Source organism: Bos indicus x Bos taurus, chromosome 3, assembly GCF_003369695.1.
Source record: "Bos indicus x Bos taurus breed Angus x Brahman F1 hybrid chromosome 3, Bos_hybrid_MaternalHap_v2.0, whole genome shotgun sequence".
Classification (NCBI taxonomy): domain Eukaryota; kingdom Metazoa; phylum Chordata; class Mammalia; order Artiodactyla; family Bovidae; genus Bos; species Bos indicus x Bos taurus.
In genome coordinates this window covers 70,355,990-70,379,762 of record NC_040078.1, presented here as the reverse complement: position 1 = coordinate 70,379,762, position 23,773 = coordinate 70,355,990, and the positions used below count along the sequence as shown (strand labels likewise).

The window sequence follows — 23,773 nt, the reverse complement described above, 5'->3', positions numbered from 1 at the left end:
GCACAGTGAGAAAGACATTGACACAGGGAGGTTGTGGCCACTGTGCTCCCACACAGATTGAAAAGGGTGTCTGCACAGGAAGATATCTGGTGTGAATAAGTTGGGGCATGAGAGGGGTGAGGGTGTAAGTGTAGGCAGGCAGTAATAGTGCCACTGATTAGAATCCAAGCAGAGTGTAGGGGACATGCAGTTGGGGCACCCAGGTGGGGAAATCCCAGAGCAGGGTGTCAGAACACAGGATGGTAAGGAGAGCGTCCTTGTGGGGACAACAGTGCGCATGGAATGCTGGAGTCCACATGGGGTAAAGGAGGGTGTCTGTGTGCATTGAGGGGTTGGCATGCCACAGCAGCCAGAGATTTTATACATTCAGGGGCATTAATCAAATAGGTAAAGATATTAAGGGTGATGGGAATCTCTCACTGTCAGAAAAGGGCATTATAGATATGCAAAAGGGGTGCAAAAGGGGAAAGCTAGGAGAGACCCTGTTGATTTGAATTGGAGATATAGGTATGAATTTATTATTTGAGAGTTAGAGTTGAGGGAGGAGAGTCCAAATGTGTATATACAAGTGTACATAAATGTTTTTCTAGCTTTGCCTGCTCAGTGACAGGGCCTAGGATCACAACAAGCACCTGAATCTTGATTTTTAAATACTATTCTTCACTTTCCTCCTAAGGAAATAGAATGATTTGGAGAAATGGCAGATTTCAAGTCTGGGACAAGGAGTGTACAAAATATGCCTATCACATCTTATGCCAGGAAGTAAAGTGGTACTCAAAGAAAGATGGGTATATGGCAAAGGGACAGCTTAGGGGCTCCTGCCTATCAACTGTGAGAAAATTTAAGCATCAAAATAAACAATGATCATAATATCATAATCCAATGAATGAAATAGTAACTTTAAATCCATACAGATATAAATAAATAAAGATAATGAAATTTGGTTGAGATATAGAACATCTCCCCCACAAAATATCTACTCATTACAAAGAGAAAAAAAGGAGTTTTATATTGGAGAGTCCTGTCAGACACCACCTTGATCAAATAATCTAAATTATTATTTGAACACAATAATAGGATAAATCAAATGCAGTGAGATACAGTGAATAGAATACAGGATCATATCTGTGACACCTCCCACCAAAGATGCATAATTTTAAATTAATTGTTAGTAAATCTCAAATATAGCCAAATTAAAGGACACTTAGCCTTCCCAGGTGGTGCTAGTGGTAAAGAACCCACTTTCCAATGCAGGAGACATAAGGGACACAGGTTCCATCCCTGGGTCAGGAAGATCCTCTGGAAGAGGGCATAGTAACCCACTCTGGTATTCTTGCCTAAAGAATCCCTTGGCAGAGGAGCCTGGTGTGCCGCAGTCAACAGAGTCGCCAAGAGTCAGACACGACTGAAGTGACTGTACACGCACACGTGCACAAAGGACACTGCAAAATAACTGGCTCATCATCTTCAGAGAATGTCAGGAAATTCAAGTAGAGACTGAGAACTCTTCAAGATCGAAGGAGATTAAAGAAGTATAACACTGTTATTCTGAATTGGACCATTTTCCTGTAAAGAGCACTATAGAGATAACAGACAAATGGAGTCTGAGGGTAGATGGTGGAATGAAATGCTTCTATTGTGGCTATGTAAGAGAATGTCTTTATTTTAGGAGTACACTAATATATTGGGGAGATCATGGGTATCGGATTGGCAGTTTACTCTTAAATTGTTCAGGAAAAAATGTACTGTAGTTGCATCCTTTTTTATTTTGAGATTGCTTCAAAATGAAAAGTTAAAAAAATATACATTCACTTTAGCCATTTAATTTCCTGGGTCTTCACACATACCCCTATTCAGTCCTTTCCCCAGAAGTCCCCTCCCCTTGGAAACCTTTGCTTGTCTGTCATGTCATGTTTTTCTCCTCTGTGTAGAGAGGGTACCCTCTAGAATATGTATCATGGTCCCAGAATTAACATTTACCTGTCCAAGCTCACATTTCTACCACAGAGGGTAGTGTCCATGCCCAACATGCTCATATGTGAATCCATCCTACTCATAGTGCCTGGCATCTGCTTGATGAACAACCATGGGCAGAGGGATAGAGGCAAAATTATGGTATAAATTTGGGAAGCATTCCTAGAGCCAAAAAGGTTAAGTGGAGAAAGCAGATTTGTTGTTTAGTCGCTTGGAGGGCTCGAACAAACCTTGTGTGCATCAGAACCCAGAGACCCCACAGAAACTGAGCCAAAACTGTGTTTGAGTGTCTCCTGTGGATGTATGGGTCAGCGATGGACTGCTGCAGGGGCAGGGGCTCAGGGGGCAGTAGACCTGGGTATGGCATAAGCCCTCTTGGAGGAGGTTGCCATTAACCCCACCATAGAACCACCAGAACTTACACAAGACTGGGGAAACAGATGCTCGGAGGGCACTTACAAAAGCTTGTGCCCACCAGGACCCAGGAGAAAGGAGAAGTGACCCCACAAGAGATTGACTCAGACTTGCCCGTGAGTGTCCAGGAGTCTCCGGCGGAAGCGTGGGTCAGCAGTGGCCTGCTGCAGGCTGGGGGCACTGAGTGCAGCAGGGATTCCATGGGACCTTTTGAAGGAAGTCACCATTATCTTCATTACCTCCGCCATACTTTGGCCTCAGGTCAAACAAAAGGGAGGGAACACAGCCCCGCCCTTCAACAGAAAATTGGATTAAGGATTTACTGAGCCAGTAAATCCTTACCCCCTCAGTCAGTCTCTCCCATCAGGAAGCTTCCATAAGCCTTTTATTCTTCTGCATCAGAGGGCAGACAGAATGAAGACCACAATCACAGAAAACTAACCAATCTAATCACATGGACCACAGCCTTGTCTAACTCAGTGAAACTGTGAGCCATGCCATGTAGGGCCACCTAAGACAGACGGGTCATGCTGGAGAGTTCTGACAAAATGTGGTCCACTGGAGAAGGGAATAGCAAACCACTTCAGTATTCCTGCCTTGAGAACTCCATGAACAGTATGAAAAGGCAAAAAGGTAGGACACTGAAAGATGAACTCCCCAGGTCGGTAGGTGCCCAGTATGCTACTGGAGATCAGTGGAGAAATAACCCCAGAAAGAATGAAGAGACAGAGCCAAAGCAAAAACAACACCCACTTGTGACTGGTGATGGAAGCAAGGTCCGATGCTGTAAAGAGCAATATTGCATAGGAACTTGGAATGTTACATTCATGAATCAAGACAAATTAGAAGTGGTCAAACAGGAGATGGCAAGAGTGAAAGTTAACATTTTAGGAATCAGCGAACTCAAATGGACTGGAATGGGTGAATTTAAGTCAGATGACTATTATATCTACTACTGTTGGCAAGAATCCCTGAAGAAATAGAGTGCCATCATAGTCAACAAGAGTCCAAACTGCAGTACTTGGATGCAATCTCAAAAATGACAGAATGATCTCTGTTTCCAAGGCAAACCGTTCACAATCACAGTAATCCAAGTCTGTGCCCCAACCAGTAATGCTGAAGAAGCTGAAGTTGAACAGTTCTAAAAGACCTACAAGACCTTCTAGAACTAACACCCAAAAAAGATATCCTTTTCATTTTAGGGGAAGTCAAGAGATACCTGGAGTAACACGCAAATTCAGCCATGGAGTACAAAAGGAAGCAAGTCAAAGGCTAACTGAGTTTTTCTAAGAGAACACACTGGTCATATCAAACAACCTCTTCCAACAACACAAAAGAAGACTACATATGTACATCACCAGATGATCAGTACTGACATCAGAATGATTATATTCTTTGCAGCCAAAGATGGAGAAGCTCTATACAGTCAGCAAAAACAACGACTGGGAGCTAACTGTGGCTCAGATCATGAACTCCTTATTGCCAAATTCAGACTGAAATTGAAGAAAGTAGGGAAAACCACTAGACCATTCAAGTATGACCTAAATCAAATCCCTTATGATTAAACAGTGGAAGTGACAAATAGATTCAAGGAATTCGATCTGATAGAGTGCCTGAAGAACTATGGATGGAGGTACATATGAACATTGTACAAGTGGCAGTGTTCAAAACCATTCCCAAGAAATGTGCAAAGGCAAAATGTTTGTCTGACGAGTCCTTACAAATAGCTGAGAAAAGAAAAGAGAAAGGCAAAGGAGAAAAAGAAAGATATACCCATTTGAATGCAGAGTTCCAAAGAATAACAAGGAGAGATAAGAAAGCCTTCCTCAGTAATCAATGCAAAGAAACAGAGGAAAACAATAGAATCAGAAAGACTAGAGATCTCTTCAAGAAAATTAGAGATACCAAGGGAACATTTCATGCAAAGATGGGCTCATTAAAGGACAGAAATGTTATGGACCTAACAGAAGAAGAAGATATTAAGAAGAGGTGGAACTCTTCTTAATATAGTTCTTTATATAGTTCTTCACAGAAGAACTATACAAAAAGATCTTTATGACCCAGATAGCCAAGATGGTGTGATCACTCACCCAGAGCCAGACATTCTGCAATGTGAAGTCAAGTGGGCCTTAGGAAGCATCACTACCAACAAAACTAGTGGAGGTGATGGAATTACAGTTGAGCTACTTCAAATCCTAAAAGACAATGGTGTTAAAGTGCTGCACTCAATATGCCAGCAAATTTGGAAAACTCAGCAATGGCCACAGGACTGGAAAAAAATCTGTTTTCATTACAATCCCAAAGAAAGGCTATGCAAAGATGCTCTAACTACCGCAAAATTGTACTCATCTCATATGCCTGGTGGGCTGCAGTCCATGGGGTCACTAGGAGTCGAACACGACTGAGTGATTTCATTTTCACTTTTCACTTTCATGCATCGGAGAAGGAAATGGCAACCCACTCCAGTGTTCTTGCCTGGAGAATCCCAGGGATGGGGGAGCCTGGTGGGCTGCTGTCTATGAGGTCTCACAGAGTCGGACATGACTGAAGCGACATAACAGCAGCAGCAGCAGCAGCAGCAACATATGCTAGCAAAGTAATGCTCAAAATTCTCCAAGCCAGGCTTCAGCAATACATGAACTGTGAACTTCCAGGTGTTCAAGCTAGATTTAGAAAAGGCAGAGGAACCAGAGATCAAATTGCCAACATTCGCTGGATCATCGAAAAGCAAGACAGTTGCAGAAAAACATCTACTTCTGCTTTACTGACTATGCCAAAGCCTTTGAATGTGTAGATCACAACAAACTGTGGAAAATTCTTCAGGAGATGGGAGCACCAGACCACCTGATCTGCCTCCTGATAAATCTGTATGCAAGTCAAGAAGCAACAGTTAGAGTGGACATGGAACAGACTGGTTCCAAATAGGAAAAGGAATACATCAAGGCTGTATATTGTCACCGTGCTTATTTAACTTATATGCAGAGTACATCATGAGAAACGCTGGGCTGGAAGAAGCACAAGCTGGAATCAAGATTGCCAGGAGAAATGTCAATCACGTCAGATATGCCGATGACACCATCCTTATGGCAGAAGGTGAAGAAGAACTAAAGAGCTTCTTGATGAAAGTGAAAGAGGAGAGTGAAAAAGTTGGCTTAAAGCTCAACATTCAGAAAACAAAGATCATGGCATCCGGTCCCATCACTTCATGGCAAATAGATGCAGAAACAATGGAAACAGTGCAGACTTTATTTTTTTTGGGGGGGGGGGGGCTGCTCCAAAATCACTGCAGATGGTGACTGCAGCCATGAAATTAAAAGACGTTTGCTCCTTGGAAGAAAAGCTATGACCAACCTAGACAGCATATTAAAAAGCTTTGCCAACAAAGCATTGCCAACATTACTTTACCAACAAAGGTCCTTCTAGTCAAATCTATGGTTTTTCTAGTAGTCATGTATGGATGTGAGAATTGGACTATAAAGAAGGCTGAATATTCATTGGAAGGACTGATGCTGAAGCTGAAACTCCAATGCTTTGGCCACCTGATGTGAAGAATTGACTCATTTGAAAAGACCTTGTTACTGGGAAAGATTGCAGGTGGGAGGAGAAGGGGACAACAGAGGATGAGATGGTTGGATGACATCACGGACTCAATGAACATAAGTTTGAGTAAGCTCCGGAAGTTGGTGATGGACACCCAGTCCTGGAGTGCTGCAGTCCATGGGTCACAAAGAGTCGGAAACGACTGAGCGCCTGCTAAGTCATGTCCAACTAATTTTAACCCCATGAACTGCAGTACACCAGGCTTCCCTGTCCTTCACTATCTCCCAAAGTCTGCTCAAACTCATATCCATTGAGTCTATGATACCATCCATTCATCTCATCCTCTGTTCAGTTCAGTTCAGTCAGTCAGTCGTGTCCAACTCCCGGAGTTTACTCAAACTCATATCCATTGAGTCAGTGATGCCATCCAACCATCTCATCCTCTGTCGTCCCCTTCTCCTCTGGCCTTCAACCTTTCCCAGCATCAGGGTCTTTTCAAATGAGTCAGCTCTTCTCATCAGGTGGCCAAAGTATTTGGGTTTCAGCTTCAACATCAGTCCTTCCTATGAGTATTCAGGACTAATTTCCTTTTAGGATTGACTGGTTGGATTTCCTTGCAGTCCAATGGACTCTCAAGAGTCTTCCCCAACATCATAGTTCAAAAGCAGCAATTCTTCGGTGCTCAGCTTTCCTTATAATCCAACTCTCACATCCATGGCTTCCTTGGTGGCTCAGAGGTTAAAGCATCTGCCTGCAATGTGGGAGACCGGGGTTCGATCTCTGGGTCAGGGAGATCCCCTGGAGAAGGAAATGGCAACCCACTCCAGTTTTCTTGCCTGGAGAATCCCATGGATGGAGGAGCCTGGTAGGCTACAGTCCACGGGGTCTCAAAGAGTCAGACACGACTGAGCGACTTCACTTACTTTTCACTCACATCCATACATGACCACTGGAAAAACCATAGCCTTGACTAGAAGGACCTTTGTTGGCAAAGTAATGTCTCTGCTTTTTAATATGCTATCCAGGTAGGTCATAACTTTTCTCCCAAGGAGTAAGTGTCTTTTAATTTCATGGCTGCAGTCACCATCTGCAGTGATTTTGGAGCCCAAAAAATAAAGTCAGTCACTGTTTCTACTGTTTGTCCATCTATTTGCCATGAAGTGATGGGGCCAGATTCCATTATCTTAGTTTTCTGAATGTTGAGCTTAAGCCAACTTTTTCACTCTCCTCTTTCACTTTCATCAAGAGGCTCTTTAGTTCTTCTTCACTTTCTGCCATAAGGGTGGTGTCGTCTGCTTATCTGAGGTTATTGATGTTTCTCCCAGCAATCTTGATTCCAGCTTGTGCTTCTTCCAGCCTAGCATTTCTTATGATGTACTCTGCATATAAGTTAAATAAGCATGGTGACAATATACAGCCTTGATGTACTCCTTTTCCTATTTGGAACCAGTCTATTGTTCCATGTCCAGTTCTAATTGTTGCTCCCAGACCTGCATACAGGTTTCCCAGGAGGCAGGTCAGGTGGTCAGGTATTCCCATCTCTTTCAGAATTTTCCACAGTTTATTGTGATCCACACAGTCAAAAGCGTTGGCATAGTCAATAAAGCAGAAATAGATGTTTTTCTGGGACTCTTGGTTTTTCGATGATCCAGCGAGTGTTGACAATTTGATCTCTGGTTCCTCTGCCTTTTCTAAAACCAGCTTGAACATCTGGAGGTTCGTGGTTTACATATTGTTGAAGCCTGGCTTGGAGAATTTTGAACATTACTTTAGTAGTATGTGAGATGAGTGCAATTGTGTGGTAGTTTGTGCATTCTTTGGCATTGTCTTTCTTAGGGATTGGAATGAAAACTGACCTTTTCCAGTCCTGTGGCCACTGCTGAGTTTTCCAAATTTCCTGGCATATTGAGTGCAGTTCTTTCACAGCATCATCTTTTAGGATTTGAAATAGCTTAATTGGAATTCCATCACCTCCACTAGCTTTGTTCACATTGATGCTTCATACCATCCAACCATCTCATCCTCTGTAACCTGCTTCTTCTCATGCCCTCAGTCTTTCCCAGCATCAGGGTATTTTCCAATGAATCGGCTCTTGGCATTAGGTGGCCACAGTACTGGAGCATCAGCATAGGTCCTTCCAATGAATATTCAGGGTTGATTTCCTTGAGGTTTGAATTACAACTGTGTGACCCTGGACAAGACTTAGACTTTCTAAGCCTTGGTTTCCTTGCATGTAAAATGAATTTTTGGGTGGAGCAAAGATTATAGGGATTGTAAGGCATCTGATTGTGTTCCTGGCACTCAACAGATGTACTGAAAATTTTAGTTTCCCCTCTCCACTTAAGAATAAAAATCATCAAAGAAGACTAGAGGTTTACCACTCCAGCTTATATTCTTGACTTCACTCTAACCTTAGCATATGAACTTGGGTACATTAATTCACTTTACATGGCTTCAGTGTACTTCTCAGTAAAATGGGAGGTGGTTAAATGGAGAGATGAGGAGTGGGCTTAATAACTCTCATGCTACCAAGATCTTACAGTTCTGTATTTAACAAGATTTCCCTGTTTTGGATACAAACAGTGAAGAATAAGAAAGGTTCTGCTATATTTAAAGGATCTTCCTCAGTTTAGCAGGCAAAGTCCACCTCCTGCTAGACTGTACAGCTGATTCATTTATACCTGTTTAAAGCAGAGGTAAATTGAGAGGTGGTAGTGTTGTCAGGTTACTGTTGAGCACATTAATAATTTATAAACCATCAAGGAATTAATGCACACTTTCAGTACTCACTGCATTTTTCTTTATTCATAATTCTTTACCTAATTGCTTTTTCCTTTAAAATTAAGGGAGCTGAGACCTTGGCTATTTGCCTAATGGCTCAAACGCAGCCTTGACCCATTGCCAAGTCTTTCAGTCTTTTTATAGCCCGGGGACATTTGCCGTTGACAGAAAGCTGATGGGCTGGATTTTCCTGAAAAAGATACTTTGCACTGACCTCTGACCCCATTAAATACTTTGGCCCTTGCCCATTTACTGTAATGGGTGCAATAAATTTGTTTTAATTTAGGACATTATCAAGTAGGGAATATTGACAAAGACAAAACAATGTTTTCAAAACAGCCAGAGGGAAATCATGAATAAATAAATATGTTGAATCTAGCTGATAAATTAACAAAGGTTTATTCATGGTAATCTGACTGGACTATTTCAAAGTTAGGCCAAAGGTGATTCTGTATCTAATAGAAGTGTCGTCTTTCTCTTTAGGCCAAAGAAAAGGTGTGTGGCATAGAGAGAAATTGCAAAGTGTACAGCGGCATTTATCCCTTCTGACAGATCTGTTTTAAATAGATGTATTTGTTTTCAGCCAAATGCCAAAAGGAATAGCCAGATGACTCTAGTAGCCTTTTCTATGGCAAGGCATTTATTTTCTTTGTGTAAACACCTTTATTAGGGATCTCAGCAGGCTGTTTCTTCACTTTTTCTTTGTATTAGTCCTTTAGATTAGTGTCAAAGCTCTGAAATTCTGGTTAAATATTGCCTGTCTTTGTTTCCTTTTGAGTGAAATAAATGACTCCTAACCTGGATATATTCCTCTGAAGGAAGGGGATGAGGGTGCATATGGCGCCGATCCTTGGGCTAATATCCTTAGATAGGTAACAGGGTTCAAACAGACGGCAAAAGGATCCACAAACCACCAAGCATATTTGCAAAGCTGTGAGGCCTTAGATGGTGCTATTTTATGCAAAATCCAAATGGCTAAATCTTCCAGGTTACAGGCCGCCCTGGAGGGCCTTTTTAGCTGCATAAAACTAACTGGAACCACTTGAAAGAAGAAAATTTTGCCTAAAGTGTTTAATCACACTGGTAGCCTAATTGTTTTCTATTCAATTTAGGACAGTGTTTAGGAAGATGAATCCATGTGTGCAGCTTAGGAAACCTTACACAAGCTCAGAGAGTCGGGGAGAATCATAAACATCTTATTTATAAAGTTTGGTGTGTGTGTCTCATGTTTTGACATCACTGCTCAGGAACGGGAAAGCCATTGTCAGACAGTGGAAAGTATACTTGTTTAAAAGGTCTAACAAAGCAAAACATGAGAAGCTGATTCTGGTCTCTCTATGATAAGGAGGCATATTCTCCATAAGAATTTTCTTGATCACTTTTGCATGCAAAGGGTCCAAAACTCTGTTAAGTCATGACTCATTCAGTGAGCTCCCCATGTGGTAACACATCAACAGTTTGACATGTGCTGTCTGGTGGGCTGCTGTCTATGGGGTCGCACAGAATCGGACACGACTGAAGCAACTTAGCAGCAGCAGCAGCTGTTACGTGCGTGTGCGTGTGTTCAGTCATGTCTGATTCTTTGTCACCCCATGGACTATAACCTGCCAGCTCCTCTGTCCATGGGATTCTCCAGACAAGGGTACTGGAGTGGGTTGCCAGGCCCTCCTCCAGGAGATCTTCCCACCTAAAGGATGAAACACATGTCTTCTTCTGTGGCTCTTGCATTGGCAGGGAGAGTCTTTACCACTAAACTACCTCAGAAGCCCATACTGCTGTTAAATGACGTGTATTTTAGAAGACAAAGCATGCACTGGAAGTATAAAGACCTGTTGATCAAGTTTTGGTTCTGCTTCTTGCTAGTTCTGTGAGTTTATGCAGGTGATTCAAACTTTTGAGCCTGGCTTTCCACCTGCATGGGATTGATGCCTTCTTGGACAACCATGGAGGTTTTAAGCTAAACTCCATGGAGGTTTTAAATTCTTTAATCAATCGAAAAGTATGTGCAAGCTATAAAGCCCTCTGCAAATATAAGAAATTATTTTTATGTCACTGTGACAGAACTTAATGTTCTAGGTTGCTTTCTTTTTATCTGGTTGTTTTAATTTTACCCTTGCTTGCAAGTCATGTAGACAGTATACGTGTGCTGTAATTCACTAAGGCAAAATCCCCAGCTCGGCATAAGCCATATTTGGAAGAATATGATAAAAATGGATTGTATGCCCATCTGAAGTCTTCTTTGGAATGTAATTTCTTCAAAAGCAATTATGGCACTAACAGGTATTCCGAGAATTCATGAATCCCACAGCCAAAGCCATGATTTGCTGCTTCAATACCAGACGCATTTGGCAGGCTGTGATTTGGAAGCCACAATGTGGTGCGTGCGTGTGTGTGTGTGTGTGTGTGTGTGTGTGTGCGGGTGCCTGCTTAGTCCTGTCCAACTCTTTGTTGACTGTAGCCCTCCAGGTTTCTCTGTCTATGGGATTCTCCAGGCAACAATACTGAAGTGGGTTGCTATTTCTTCCTCCAGGGAATCTTGACCCAGGGAATCTTCCTGACTCAGGGATCCAACCCGCATCTTACATCTCCTGCATTGGCAGGTTGAGTCTTTACCACTTGTGCCATCTGGGAAGCCACAATACTGGCTGCTTTTGAGGATCTAAATGGGGCCATTTGCACCCACTGAGGCATTGCCTGCTCCCACCACTCAGGAGAGATGGGACCCAGATTCCCCGGGATTTCTTCAGACAATCTTTTTCTTCCTTCCTCATGGACCTTAACAACATATCTTTCTGGATTAAGAGGTGACAGTGTTTTAGAGTTTTTCCCCACCCCTCAGGTGTTCGATATGAGTATTCTATAAATGTGCCTTATATAAAAACCCTTGTGAAGCAGCTCAGAATTTTTCAGTGCCAACCTTACACAGCCTGTCATTCAAACCCTTAATGATGGGTTATGTGAAAGTGACTTCTCTACACTTTCCTTTGCTTCATCTTAGATGGCAGCGTGGTTCTTCCTTTGAAGAAAAAAAGCACTCAAGACGATGGTTCCTTCAGGCAAATAGCATGGTTCAGTTACTATATCAAATGAAATGTATATAGACAAAAAGCTACAAACACCAGCTTGAGCAGAAGTGGTAATGTAGAGCTAGGTATGCGGTGGTGTATGCATGGGAATCAGGCATTCAGCCCTGGCCAAATGTCAGTCAGTGCAGATAAGGAAGATAAAAATCTTCTGCCTAAGTGGGAACTGTGTAATTTCACTCTGCCTTTCCAATACATCAAAGCTAGTTTCAGAGACTACATCATTTCCAGATACCTTCTAAAGAATCATAGAATGTAAAAAATAGAGGTCATGTGACTTCCAGATGGACACCGGGATCCCTCTGTAGCACCTAGCTGGAACAAGATGTTCCAACCACAGCTGGAATATGCCTGGAGATGGGATGGTACCCGCTTCTAGAACAACTCAATCTATTTATGGACAGTTATAATGTTAGGAAATGCAGTACTTTGTTTTAACTTTTCCCAATGTCTAAACTGTAGGAGATGTCACCTACCTGAGGTCTTTGTCAATTCTGGATATTCAACCAGTGACAATCCAATCTAACCATTGTCAAGTGGCACAGACCTCCCCTCATTACTCATAAAGCAATCAGGCAAAGTTCTGCCCATGATATGAGTCTAGCTCTATGTTCTAACCTATGGATTGCCCCTTTAAGTTTATCCTTACTGAAAAGAAATAAAGCCAATCTGGCATATTTTTTTTCTTACTGACGCCATGCTAGCTTCTAGTGATCAGAACTGTCTTTAAGTGTACAGAAAACCTGTTTTCATATTCTTTTGGGGAGTTTTGCCCATCGTACGCATTAACCCACCAGCTTAGTTTGTGAACTCTGCCTAACTCCTGCTTTGGAGAGTTCAATCTATATTTGGGTGTGTTCTATCTGCTACTGCTTTTCCCACTCTTCAAGGTTCCTCTGTATCTTATGTACATATTGATTTACTTCTCCCTGGATAATATTTTTGCTTAATGTGCTTGTCATGAGAGTCATTATCTCTGCATTCATTTCAGCCAACATAGCCTCATATTTTAGTTTTGAATGTCCTTGTTGTCTTTGCTCAGGGTACATGAGTGACTATTTGCAAGCAGGCTATGTTGCGCTGACAAGCCACAGTCTGAATGGTGTGCACACACAAAAATACAAATTGTGTTATTTGGATTTGGGTGTGAACTGGCCTCGTTAGCAGCCAATCAACTAGGTAGTCTATAACATAACATGTGGACTGAGAAGCAAAAAATAACTTCTGAATTTTGGTTCAGGGTACATGAGTGACTATTTGCAAGCAGGCTATGTTGCGTTGGATAAATTATTCATTCCCTAGTGTACCTTTTGGGTATAGTGGCTCAGCTGGTAAAGAACCCGCCTGCCAGTGCAGTAGACGCAAGAGACGCGGGTTCGATCCCTGGGTCGGGAAGATCCCCTGGAGAAGGAAATGACAACCCACTCCAGTATTCTCTCCTGGGAAATTCCATGGACAGTGGGAGCCTGGTGGGCTACAGTCCGTGGGGACCACAAAGAGTCACACATGACTGACTGACTGAACAGACACACACACAGGATATCTTTATAAGAGAAAGTGACTGATGATTATGCTTATCTTTGTATATCCATCACAGAGCTAATATGAACTATTTAGCCTAAAATGACTGAAACTGTTTTAGCACTAAGATATATCAATATAATGTTGTAGTATGCAAAAACTAACCTAAAGACTATCTTATTCTCTTTAAAATACAAAGTTTCATTCCATTCCCAAAAGAGGTATATATAAAATTATCATTATAACATTATATATCATTCATATATATGCTTATATATGATACATATTATCCTTTTAGCATAAAGAAAGCCTCCTAGGTGACCAGTAACATGAAGTGCTACAAAATTGAGTGTTTTACTTACCTGCCATTGGTTCAGATTTACTTTCACTGAATTCATGGGGCAGCTGCATCCTGGAAATGCCTATTTACACTGGCCATGACTTTAGCAAACAGAGGTCCTGGTGTGCCTCTGAAACTCTGGGCTTCTATGAAACTCCCACTGAAGTCTGGATACCCATGGGTTGAGGACAGTTAGTTCCACTGATCAAGGTCTGGTTTCTTCTGCTTTGTTTGCCTTGACTGTGCTTAGCTTCCATCTGTCTGTCATCCTAGAATAGCAGCCAGAGACAGCTTATGTGGTATCTCTTGGGCAGGAAGGTTAAGTCCCCTGGCACGGATTGCATTCAGCAACTAAATAAATAAGACAACTTGGAGATGGGCTTTTATTCATAGGAAACCAGATAGCCTTTTTGATGATAAAATATTTATTCCCTATTATCTTCTTGTTGCCAAGACTACTGCTTATGGCTCATTTCTTAAAAGGAGCTTGAGTGCTAAGGAGGTTACAGGAATTAGTAAGGTAATTTTGATTTTGAAAAATATCTTGAATGAGATTATGTTGTCCAAAACTGAGTGTGATTTGCCATTTAATGTTGATTGAGATCACTCTAAGTCCCACTTTAGTTTAATACTTTCTTTTTTTAATCATTGTTTTTCTCTAAGAAACAGTATCTTCACTTTATAGCTTAAGAAAGTAACCAAATATGTAATCATTTTTAAGGCAGCTAAGTGAATTAATCTATATGAATTCATGTAAGTGTTTAGAAAAGTCTAAACTTCTCCAAATGAATATTTTGTAATAATTTAACACACTTTTATTATTTTAACTATTTACAAAGTACCAGCTAGGTCCTGCAGAAGACCCACAGGTATTAGGATCTCAGACCTGCACAGGCATTCTGTTTAGTGGGGTATTAGTATGGAAATATCCAGTACTGTTGCCTGGAAAATCCCATGGACGGAGGAGCCTGGTAGGCTGCAGTCCATGGAGTCGCGAAGAGTCAGACACGACTGAGCGACTTCACTTTCACTTTTCACTTTCCTGCATTGGAGAAGGAAATGGCAACCCACTCCAGTGTTCTTGCCTGGAGAATCCCAGGGATGGGGGAACCTGGTGGGCTGCCGTCTATGGGGTTGCACAGAGTCGGACACGACTGAAGTGACTTTGCAGCAGCAGCAGTATGGAACTACAGATCATTCTACACCAAGGCAGACTCTGATAAGCCCTGTGTCTGGAGTAAAAAGTACTAGAGGGATATGGAATTCCAACTGGGAGTATCCAAGAGGACTTTGAGGAAATGCTTTGAGTTGGAACTTGATAAATAATAAAAGTAGGTAACATTTTTGAGTGCTTACTAAATGTTAGAACTGTTCAAAATACTTTAAAACTTATAAATATTTCTTTTATTCTCTAAAATTAAACATCATAAGTGAAGTCTTGTTGTAATTCCCATTTTATAGTTGCACAAACTGAGGCACATGCCAGTTAAACAATTTGCCAAAAAGGTCGTAGAACTAATAAACAGTGGAGTGAAGACTCAAATTCAGGAGTCTTGCACCAGAAGGCTTATTGTCATTCTTAAAGGAGGCAAGAATATACAGTGGAGAAAAGATAGTCTCTTCAGTAAGTGGTTCTGGAAAAATTGAACAGCTACATGTAAAGAATGAAATTAGAACACTCCCTAACACCATACATGAAAATAAACTCAAAATGGATTAAAGACCTAAATGTAAGGACAGGCACTATAAAACTCTTAGAGGAAAACATGGACAGAACACTCACATAAATTGCAGCAAGATCTTTTTTGACCCACCTCTTAGAGTAATGAAAATAAAAACAAAAATAAACAAATGGAATCTAAAGCTTTTGCATAGCAAAGAAAATCATAAACAAGACAAAAAGACAACACTCAGAATGGGTGAAAATATTTGCAAACAAAGCAACTGACAAGAGATTAATCTCCTAAATACACAAACAACTCAGGCAGCTCAATATAAAACAAATGAACAGCCCAATCAAAAAATGGCTGAAAGACATTTCTCCAAAGAAGACATAGAGATGACATAGATACACATAAAAAGATGCTCAGTATCACAAATTATTCTAGTTATTAGAGAAGTGCAAATCAAAACTACAATGAGGTAAATCCTCACACGATCAGAGTACCCATAGGCAAAAAAATCTTTGAACAAAAATGCTGGAGAGGATGTGGAGAAAAGAGAGCCCTCCTATACTGTTGGTGGCTCAGACGGTAAAGCGTCTACCCGGAATGTGGAGACCCTGGTTCAATCCCTGGGTCGGGAAGATTCCCTGGAGAAGGAAATGGCAACCCACTGCAGTACTCTTGCCTAGAAAATTCCATGGATGGAGGAGCCTGGTGGGCTACAGTCCATGGGGTCGCAAAGACTCGGACAGAACTGAGCAACTTCACTTTACTTTACTTTATTTTTATACTGTTGGTGGGAATGTAGATTGGCACAGCCACTATGGAGTATTGTATCGCATTTCCTTAAAAAGCTAAAAATAGAACTACCATATGACCCAGCAATCCCATTCCTGGGCATATACCTAGAGAAAACCATTATTCAAAAAGGTACATGCACCCCATTCACTGTAGCACTATTTACAATAGCCGGGACACAGAAACAACCTAAATGTTCATCAACAGAGGAACAGATTAAGAAGATGTGGTGTGCGTATACAATGGAATATTACTAAACCATAAAAAGGAATGAAAGTTGTGCCACTTGCAGAGACATAGATGGACCTAGAGACTATACAGAGTGAAGTAAGTCAGAAAGAAAAGAACAAATTTATATTAATACATGTCTGTGGAATCTAGAGAAACTGTACAGAAGGACTTATTTGCAAAGCAAAAATAGAAATACCAATATAGAGAACAAATGTATGGATACCAAGAGGGGAAAGGAGGAGGTGGGATGAATTGGGAGATTGGAACGGACATATATGTATATACTACTATGTATAAAATAGATAACTAATGAGAACCTACTGTATAGCACCAGGAACTCTACTCAGTCCTGTGTTGACCTAACTGGGAAGGAAATCCCCAAAAGAGGGGATATGTGTATGCATATATATATGCATAGCAGAAACTAACACAGCATTGTAAAGCAGCTACAGTCCAATAAAAATTAAAAAAAAAAAAGAAGAGAAAAAGAAAAGCATTCCAAGCAGACTTCACAAATGCAAAAGCTGTGAATTGAGAGAAAGCTTGGAAGGTTCAAAGGACAGAAAGAATGACCAAAAAAGTGCTTAGCAAAGATGGTGAGAGGGGTGTGAAACAAGGTTTGAGAGAGCATTGTATTTGAGGGCAAAGTATTTGTGTTTTATTCTAAATGAACTGGGGAGTCATTGGAAGGTTTTAAGTATGTTTTATTTATTTATTTATTTATTCATTTATTTATTTTTGGCTGTGCTGGGTATTTGTCACTGCACAAACTTCTCTAGTTGTGGTGAGCAGGGGCTACTTTCTAGTTGCGGTCCATGGGCTTTTCATTGCAGTGGTTTCTCTTGTTGTGGAGCATGGGCTCTAGGGCATGCAGGCTTCAGTAGTTGCAGCATATGGGTACAGTAATTGCTGCTCCCAGGCTCTAGAGCATAGGCTCAGTAGTTATGGCACACAGGCTTAGTTGCTCTGTGGCATGTGGGACTTTCCCAGATCAGGGATCAAACCCGTGTCTCTGGCATTAGCAGGTGGATTCTTTACCACTGAGCTTCCAGGGAAGCCCTTAAGTATGTCTTAGGTAGGTAAATGACTTCAGTTGCTCAGTCATGTCTGACCCTTTGTGACCCCATGGACTACAGCACACCAGGCCTTCCTGTCCATCACCAACTCCCAGAGCTTACTCAAACTCATGTCCTTTGAGTCAGTGTTGCCATCCAAACATCTCATCCTCTGTCTTCCCCTTCTCCTCCCTCCTTCAATCTTTCCCACCATCAGGGTCTTTTCAAATGAGTCAGTAAATGGCTTATGCTTTTATATTTTGAAAAGACCACTCTGGGTAATATATGGAGAATGAATTATAAGGGGACAGAAATAAAAGCAGGAAAATCAATTAGGAGGCAAATTGCAGCAGTCCGGACAAGAAAGATATATGGCCTAAACCTTGAAGGAGGAGAGATGGATGGATTGGGGTTACATTTTGGATGCAAAGTTAAAAAGATTTGAATTAGGTGGAAGATAAAAGAAAAAGAAAGGTGCCAAGAATGACCCCAGAATTTTGGGTTAAGTAACTGAATGGTGTAGTACCAGTAATGAGCTGGGGAGAACTGGCTTGGAGACAGGGGGAGTTACAAGTTCTACAGTGGACATAGTGGGACAGCTCTGGGCATAACTTGGGTTGCCTCTTTAAGGATGCTGAAGTATGGATGAGAGAAATGGATACAAGAGGAATTACAGATATACAACTGACAGATGTGATTTATATTAGGTTGAAAGCTCTGATAACTTCAGGTTTTGAGTCTGAAAAAGTAGAAAAGAAGCGATCCCATTAACCTGCATGGTAGAGTAGAAGTTTGGCAAAGAGAAGGATTAAGCCGAGGAATCATGAGAAAATTCCCAGTTGAATACTGGGCAAGGATATAGGCCTTAGAATATGGAAGACTTGGGTTTGAATCCTAGGTGAGCCATTTACCAAATATATGTAACAAGTTTCTTAGTTGCCCCAGCCTCCGTTTCTAATCTATGTATTCAGAGACACTCAGTCATGTCCAACTCTTTGAAACCCCATAGACTGTAGCCCGCCAAGCTCCTCTGTCCATGGGGTTCTCCTGGAAGGAATACTGGAGTGGGGTGCCATTTTCTCTTCCAGGGCATCTTCCCCACCCAGGAATGGAATCCAAGTCTCTTACATCTCCTGCATTGGCAGGCATATTCTTTACCATTAGCACCACCTGGAAAGCCCTTCTGATCTAGAAAATGAGAGAAATAATAATGATAAAGATTAAATATAATGATATATGCAAATAATACATAAGAATCATTCAATAAATACCATTATCACTATCTCTTATAATTCGTGTTATAATAATATCAATATAAAAATAACATTACCTTTTGGGATGTGTTTCATTTCTGTTGATTATGACTAAGATGATAACATTCTGGTCATTAGTTCCTTTTAAGCAAGACTTGCAAGGATATTAACCCAGATTTTATATTCAACTCTTTTTGCTATATTTAATCATCAAGACAAATTGCATATTATTTATGTATTTTCCCCGATTTTACAGATCAATACACTAAGGCTCAGAAAGGGTACTATGTCTAAGGTTATACAGCTAGGAATTGGAGCCTACCTGGATCTGACACACTTAGATCAACTTGCTGCAAATAATTCTGAATTCTTCCCCAACAAGTCAGTATAAGATAAAAGTACCATTGTATCACATTGCCAGTTCTCTGATATCTATGCTGAGAGAATAAATTCTGTTTTATAAAAATGTTATTAGCAAACGCCACTGCAATTTTCACAGTGTCTCATGGAATTTTCTAGTGCTGGACAATGTTCCACTCAAGGCCTATCTTTGGATGACATGAAGAAAAGTCTTCAGTTCTCAACCATTGACAAATATGGTAAGTATACAGATTGACCAGACTGACTAAGAAAACTACCCTTGGGAAGGTGATATCTGTTTGATAATGAGGGAGAGAAGATTCTATTTTGTAATAAGTAGAAATGAAGGGTTCTTTGAAAAACATTATAAAAGTGGAAAATTTGCTCTTGTAGGTCGTAAGTCTAGTTATCTTTGCGTTTAATAATGTGTGCATAAGTTTTTAAGTGTATGTACAAGTATATGGGAGTGTGTGTACATGTGGAAAAAGTACAACTTTTATGAAAATAATCTATATCTCATGACATTCCAAACATCTTGCTGCCACCTTATTGAGTTCACTTCCTCGAAGCCCCACATCACAGACATACAGGGAAGAGGAGAAAACAAGAGATGAGTTTCCACAATTGCACCATATCCTAGGGAAATGTTTTCTCTTTACCAAGTACCCGTGGGTAAAATGTGAACCCAGCTATTCTCTCAAAAAGCTGGAGAGGAGCTGAGGGTCTGTTTCACTGATGGGATCCATTTTGCACAGGACTACTTTAGAAAGAATTAATAGAGCTCTTTGAAATAGTTAGCACAGTTCTGTGCTTGCCCCTGGAAGCCAGAGGATGGGCAATAACCATTATCATCAGCTCCCATATTAAAGTGCCAGGCCTGTGATGTCCTTTCTCCAACCTCTAAGCCTGAAAGGCTCTATATTTTATTGGAATTTTAGCACAATGGGCTCATTTATTCATGGGAACTTCCTTTGACAATATGTAGAACTGAAAAAAAAATGTATGTCAGTTAAATAGATCAGATTTATTACAAGAACTGGGTTTGTGGAAGAATAAATCATGTTATGGTCCTGGCTCTGTGTTATTGATGCCAGCAGACCCTGCAGCTTTGGGATCCTCACCAATGCACTTTGTCTGTACAGTATCAGTACCTAAGGCATTAGAAAGCCTTTAAGAAATGAAAGGGAAAAATGTTCTGGATAGATACGACAAACTACTTGGGAACATTAAAGAAAGAAACCTTTGTGCTTCTGACTCCCAGTACATGTCTAGAATGCAGCCGAGTGCTTTTCATCGTCGACTTTACGACATAATTGGCCACTCCAGTAACGGAGGAAAATATGTGCTAAGTGTCACATCATCACATTTTTTATAGATATCATATCGTTTTTTCAAACCTTTACAGATGTGACTGCACAACCACAAAATATAGGGCACCCTTTGAAGTGTGTGCTTTGACCAGGAGTCTATCCTTTCTTGGAGTTTCAAAATGAAGCACTTCTTGATCTGTTTCTTAAAGGGATAATACATTGAACAGAATTCCTCAAGATGGAAAAGTCAGACAAAAAAAGATGTAATCATACAAAAGTAGGTTTTTCTTATGTGTATATGTACCAGGGGTAGAAGAAAACATTAGGGTGTTTAAATGGAGTGAGAGTCCCAGTTGATGAAAAAGATGTTTTCGTTGTCTCCCACTAGGAACATCACATTGTACAAGACAGAACCCTTTAATTGCCCTCCATTTCCACTTCATAAACCACTTGTGGTACATAACAGCAACTTTATGAACTGTTTCTTCCCCAAAGAACAGGGCTAGAGAATGCAGATAAAATTAAGTACATAGCTGTACTTGAGACCTTTCACCCTTAAGAAACAAAACACGCAAACATGATTCAGTCTTTTCTTACAGCCATGGTCAAATTTCATTTGGTCCCTCTTAAGTCAACTGATTGCACAAAGACTGTCCCTTCAACTCTGGTGATTATGGTATCAATAATAAATGTCAGCATCTATGTCCTGCTGATTTTGCTACCCATACCCGAAGGCAAGCCTGCCCACACTAGCACGAAGGACGCTCACAATCAGATTTCCACTGGAGCCCTATGGAGAGAGAGGCATGAAGCGTTGTAGACCAGTAAAATTGCATGTGGTACGTTAGACAGTTGATTATACAGTAATGAGAGAATTACGAGCTTATTAAAGCATCTATCTATGCCTGGGATGGAGTTGCAGCTTCAGGCTGAATAAAAGGAAATATTTTTGCTCCAAGATACAGATTTTTCACCCACCCAGAGTTAGGATTCAGTAATGTGACTCCCGCTTCCCCTAACTGCAGCTGGCCAGGGCCAGCCCCACTAGCAAAAGGAGCCCTTCAAGCAGCATCAGCAGTGGTGGCTCTGCCTTTCCTGAGAGTTTATGTGCTGCCTAAGAGATGCTGATGGAGACCTTTCTCATGAAAATAAATATGCCCATTGAACTGTGTATCGCCAGATGTCTTAATGAAAATGTGGATGGCTGAGTTGGTTTTGAAAACTCAGCTATCAAAAGGGGGCAAAAGCAGCATTAGCTACTGACAAATGTGCCCATTTTCACAGAAACAACGAATGGCTTCCCTGCTCAGAGTGGAAAGGTAACACTGCTTCCCTGGGCACATCCTACGTTCTCTAGGACCGTGGCCAGACCCTGAGGCACTAGCTCAATTTTCTGGACACACCCAGGACTAGTGCTTCACTGAGCATCAAATGCCACTAGAATTCATACCTAAGCATTAATGCACACTTAAAAATTGGAGTCTCAGAAAGAAAAGAAAAAACAATCAGAGCCAATCTGATATACAGAATACTCTGCTTTTCTCTATTGCCGTCTATATCTCCCCTTTCCAGCAGTCATCATCTGCTTCTCACTCACTGTGTGTCAGACACTGCTAATTGTCTTATGTGTGTTACCAACTTTTTGGCTAAGTACTTTACTTCTCCCCTTTACAATGAAGAAACTGAGGTTCAGAAAGGTTAACAAAAATCACAGATCTGGTAATAGTGGAGCCAGAGCGCAAACCCAGATTTGCCTGACATGAAGCTCATCCTTTTAGCCATCATGATATACCACCTTCCTGAATTGTACCCTTCTTTACTCCAAACTGTCACCTGGCCAGCTTGGGTTCACATCAGACTCCCATCATTGATGTTCCTCTGGTCTCAGCTCTCTGTTATCCTTGTAAATTTTGCTTTTGTTTTATAATTGCTTGCCAGCAATGGGCAGGCAGACTCTTTACATGAGCCAGGAGAAGCTGCTTGGCAGCTATGTGTTACACTGGGTGAAGCTGTTAAGAAAAATGGGGAGGGGACTTCGCTGGCAGTTCAGTGGTCAAGACTCTGAGCCCCTGATGCAGGGGGTCTGGGTTCGATCCCTGGTCAGGGAACTAGGATCCCACATGCCGCATGGCACGGCCAAAACATTTAAAACAAAAAAAAGAAAAGAAAAATGGGGAGATGGGCTGAAAGGCTAATAAGTAACATCTGAACTTCTTTCCTGATGCAGGCTACGTGTCTGATCCCATGAGCCCGATGCATTTTCATTCTTGCCGGAATAGCGGCAGCTTTGAGGATAGCAGCTGACAGCACTCCACATTTACCTAAGGAGAGTTTTCCTTCAAACTGACAGTAACAGTTCCAGCCATGGCAGTCGTGCTTCCAATTATAATATTTTACCCCCTAAGGTCTCCTTAAATTGGCTTGCTCATACTGGTCCTATTTAATTCCCTACCGCAAGTTGGGCTTTGGATTTGGGGCTGAGGAATGAAATGCAAGAACCAAAACAAAATGTATTTGAAGAATTTTTTTTAATTTTGTAAATTAAAAAAATAAATTCACGTTGTTGCTTGGAGATGGGGCCTCAGTCCATGGTGGGGACGTAACAATTATTATGTCTTCCTAGACTGAATTAAGTAGACTTGTGTTTGAAAGTCATACAATTGATTTCTTAGAATTGTTCATTTTCTTATCTCATTATGTTACTTCTAGTGCCCAGTTCTGTGATTAAAGATTTTTAGTGGCATACAAAATTGATTCAGAGTGTATTTCATTCCAACAAGACTTACACGAGGTACACCCTTCTTTCAGACATACTGGTAAAAAGAAGTAATGATCTTCAGATTAAGAAGCTCACAAATATATAGCACAATTATTTGGCCTACTCTCTACATGGTACCAAGTGCTCTGTGCTCTGCCTGAGTGACCTGCTGCTGTCATCACCAAGGTGTCATAAATGCCATCGGTACCATTATGAAAGCAACCCACAAATGCAAAGCTGTCATTCATGCTAGAGTCTGGCCTGGTGCACTGGGAGGATAGCTAAGATGCCTGCTGCCTTCAGAAAATAAGAAATCTGCCCTTCAGTCTCCCAACCAGGGGGACAGGAATACTTCCACCAAACAAAATAGTTTTGCCATTCAGAGATAGACCTGGCAAAATCAAGCCGGAAACAATGAAAATTCAGTGTTATAATTACTGCTTTGCACCTTGGTAAGAGAAATAACATTAGTAAAGGAAGATTGGGCACTCTCTCAATCAGGGTTACTGGATCTCAGAATTATTGGAGGAACTGACTCTCTGTGGGGGCTATCCTATGCACTGGGAGATTTTTAATAGCTTTCTGGCTTCTCCCCCCTGATGCCAGTAAGAGCTCCTTTCGTCACAACAATAAAAAATGTCTCCAGACTTTTCTAAATGTGTTTTGGGGGGACAAAATTGCCCCAGGTTAA

The 23,773-nt window shown here is 41.1% G+C and overlaps 1 protein-coding gene across 1 annotated transcript in view; it reads left to right on the top strand.

The window, feature by feature from the left end:
- Nucleotides 1–23,074, top strand: part of LOC113889730 (serine/threonine-protein kinase TNNI3K) — a 345,390-nt gene extending 322,316 nt beyond the window's left edge. Inside the window, exons 24-25 of the mRNA XM_027536876.1 lie at nt 19,174–19,253; nt 22,552–23,074. Coding sequence (XP_027392677.1) covers nt 19,174–19,253; nt 22,552–22,628 — 157 coding nt within the window. The 3' untranslated portion in view covers nt 22,629–23,074. The remainder of the gene's footprint in view (nt 1–19,173; nt 19,254–22,551) is intronic.
- The last annotated feature ends 699 nt before the right edge of the window (nt 23,075–23,773 follow it).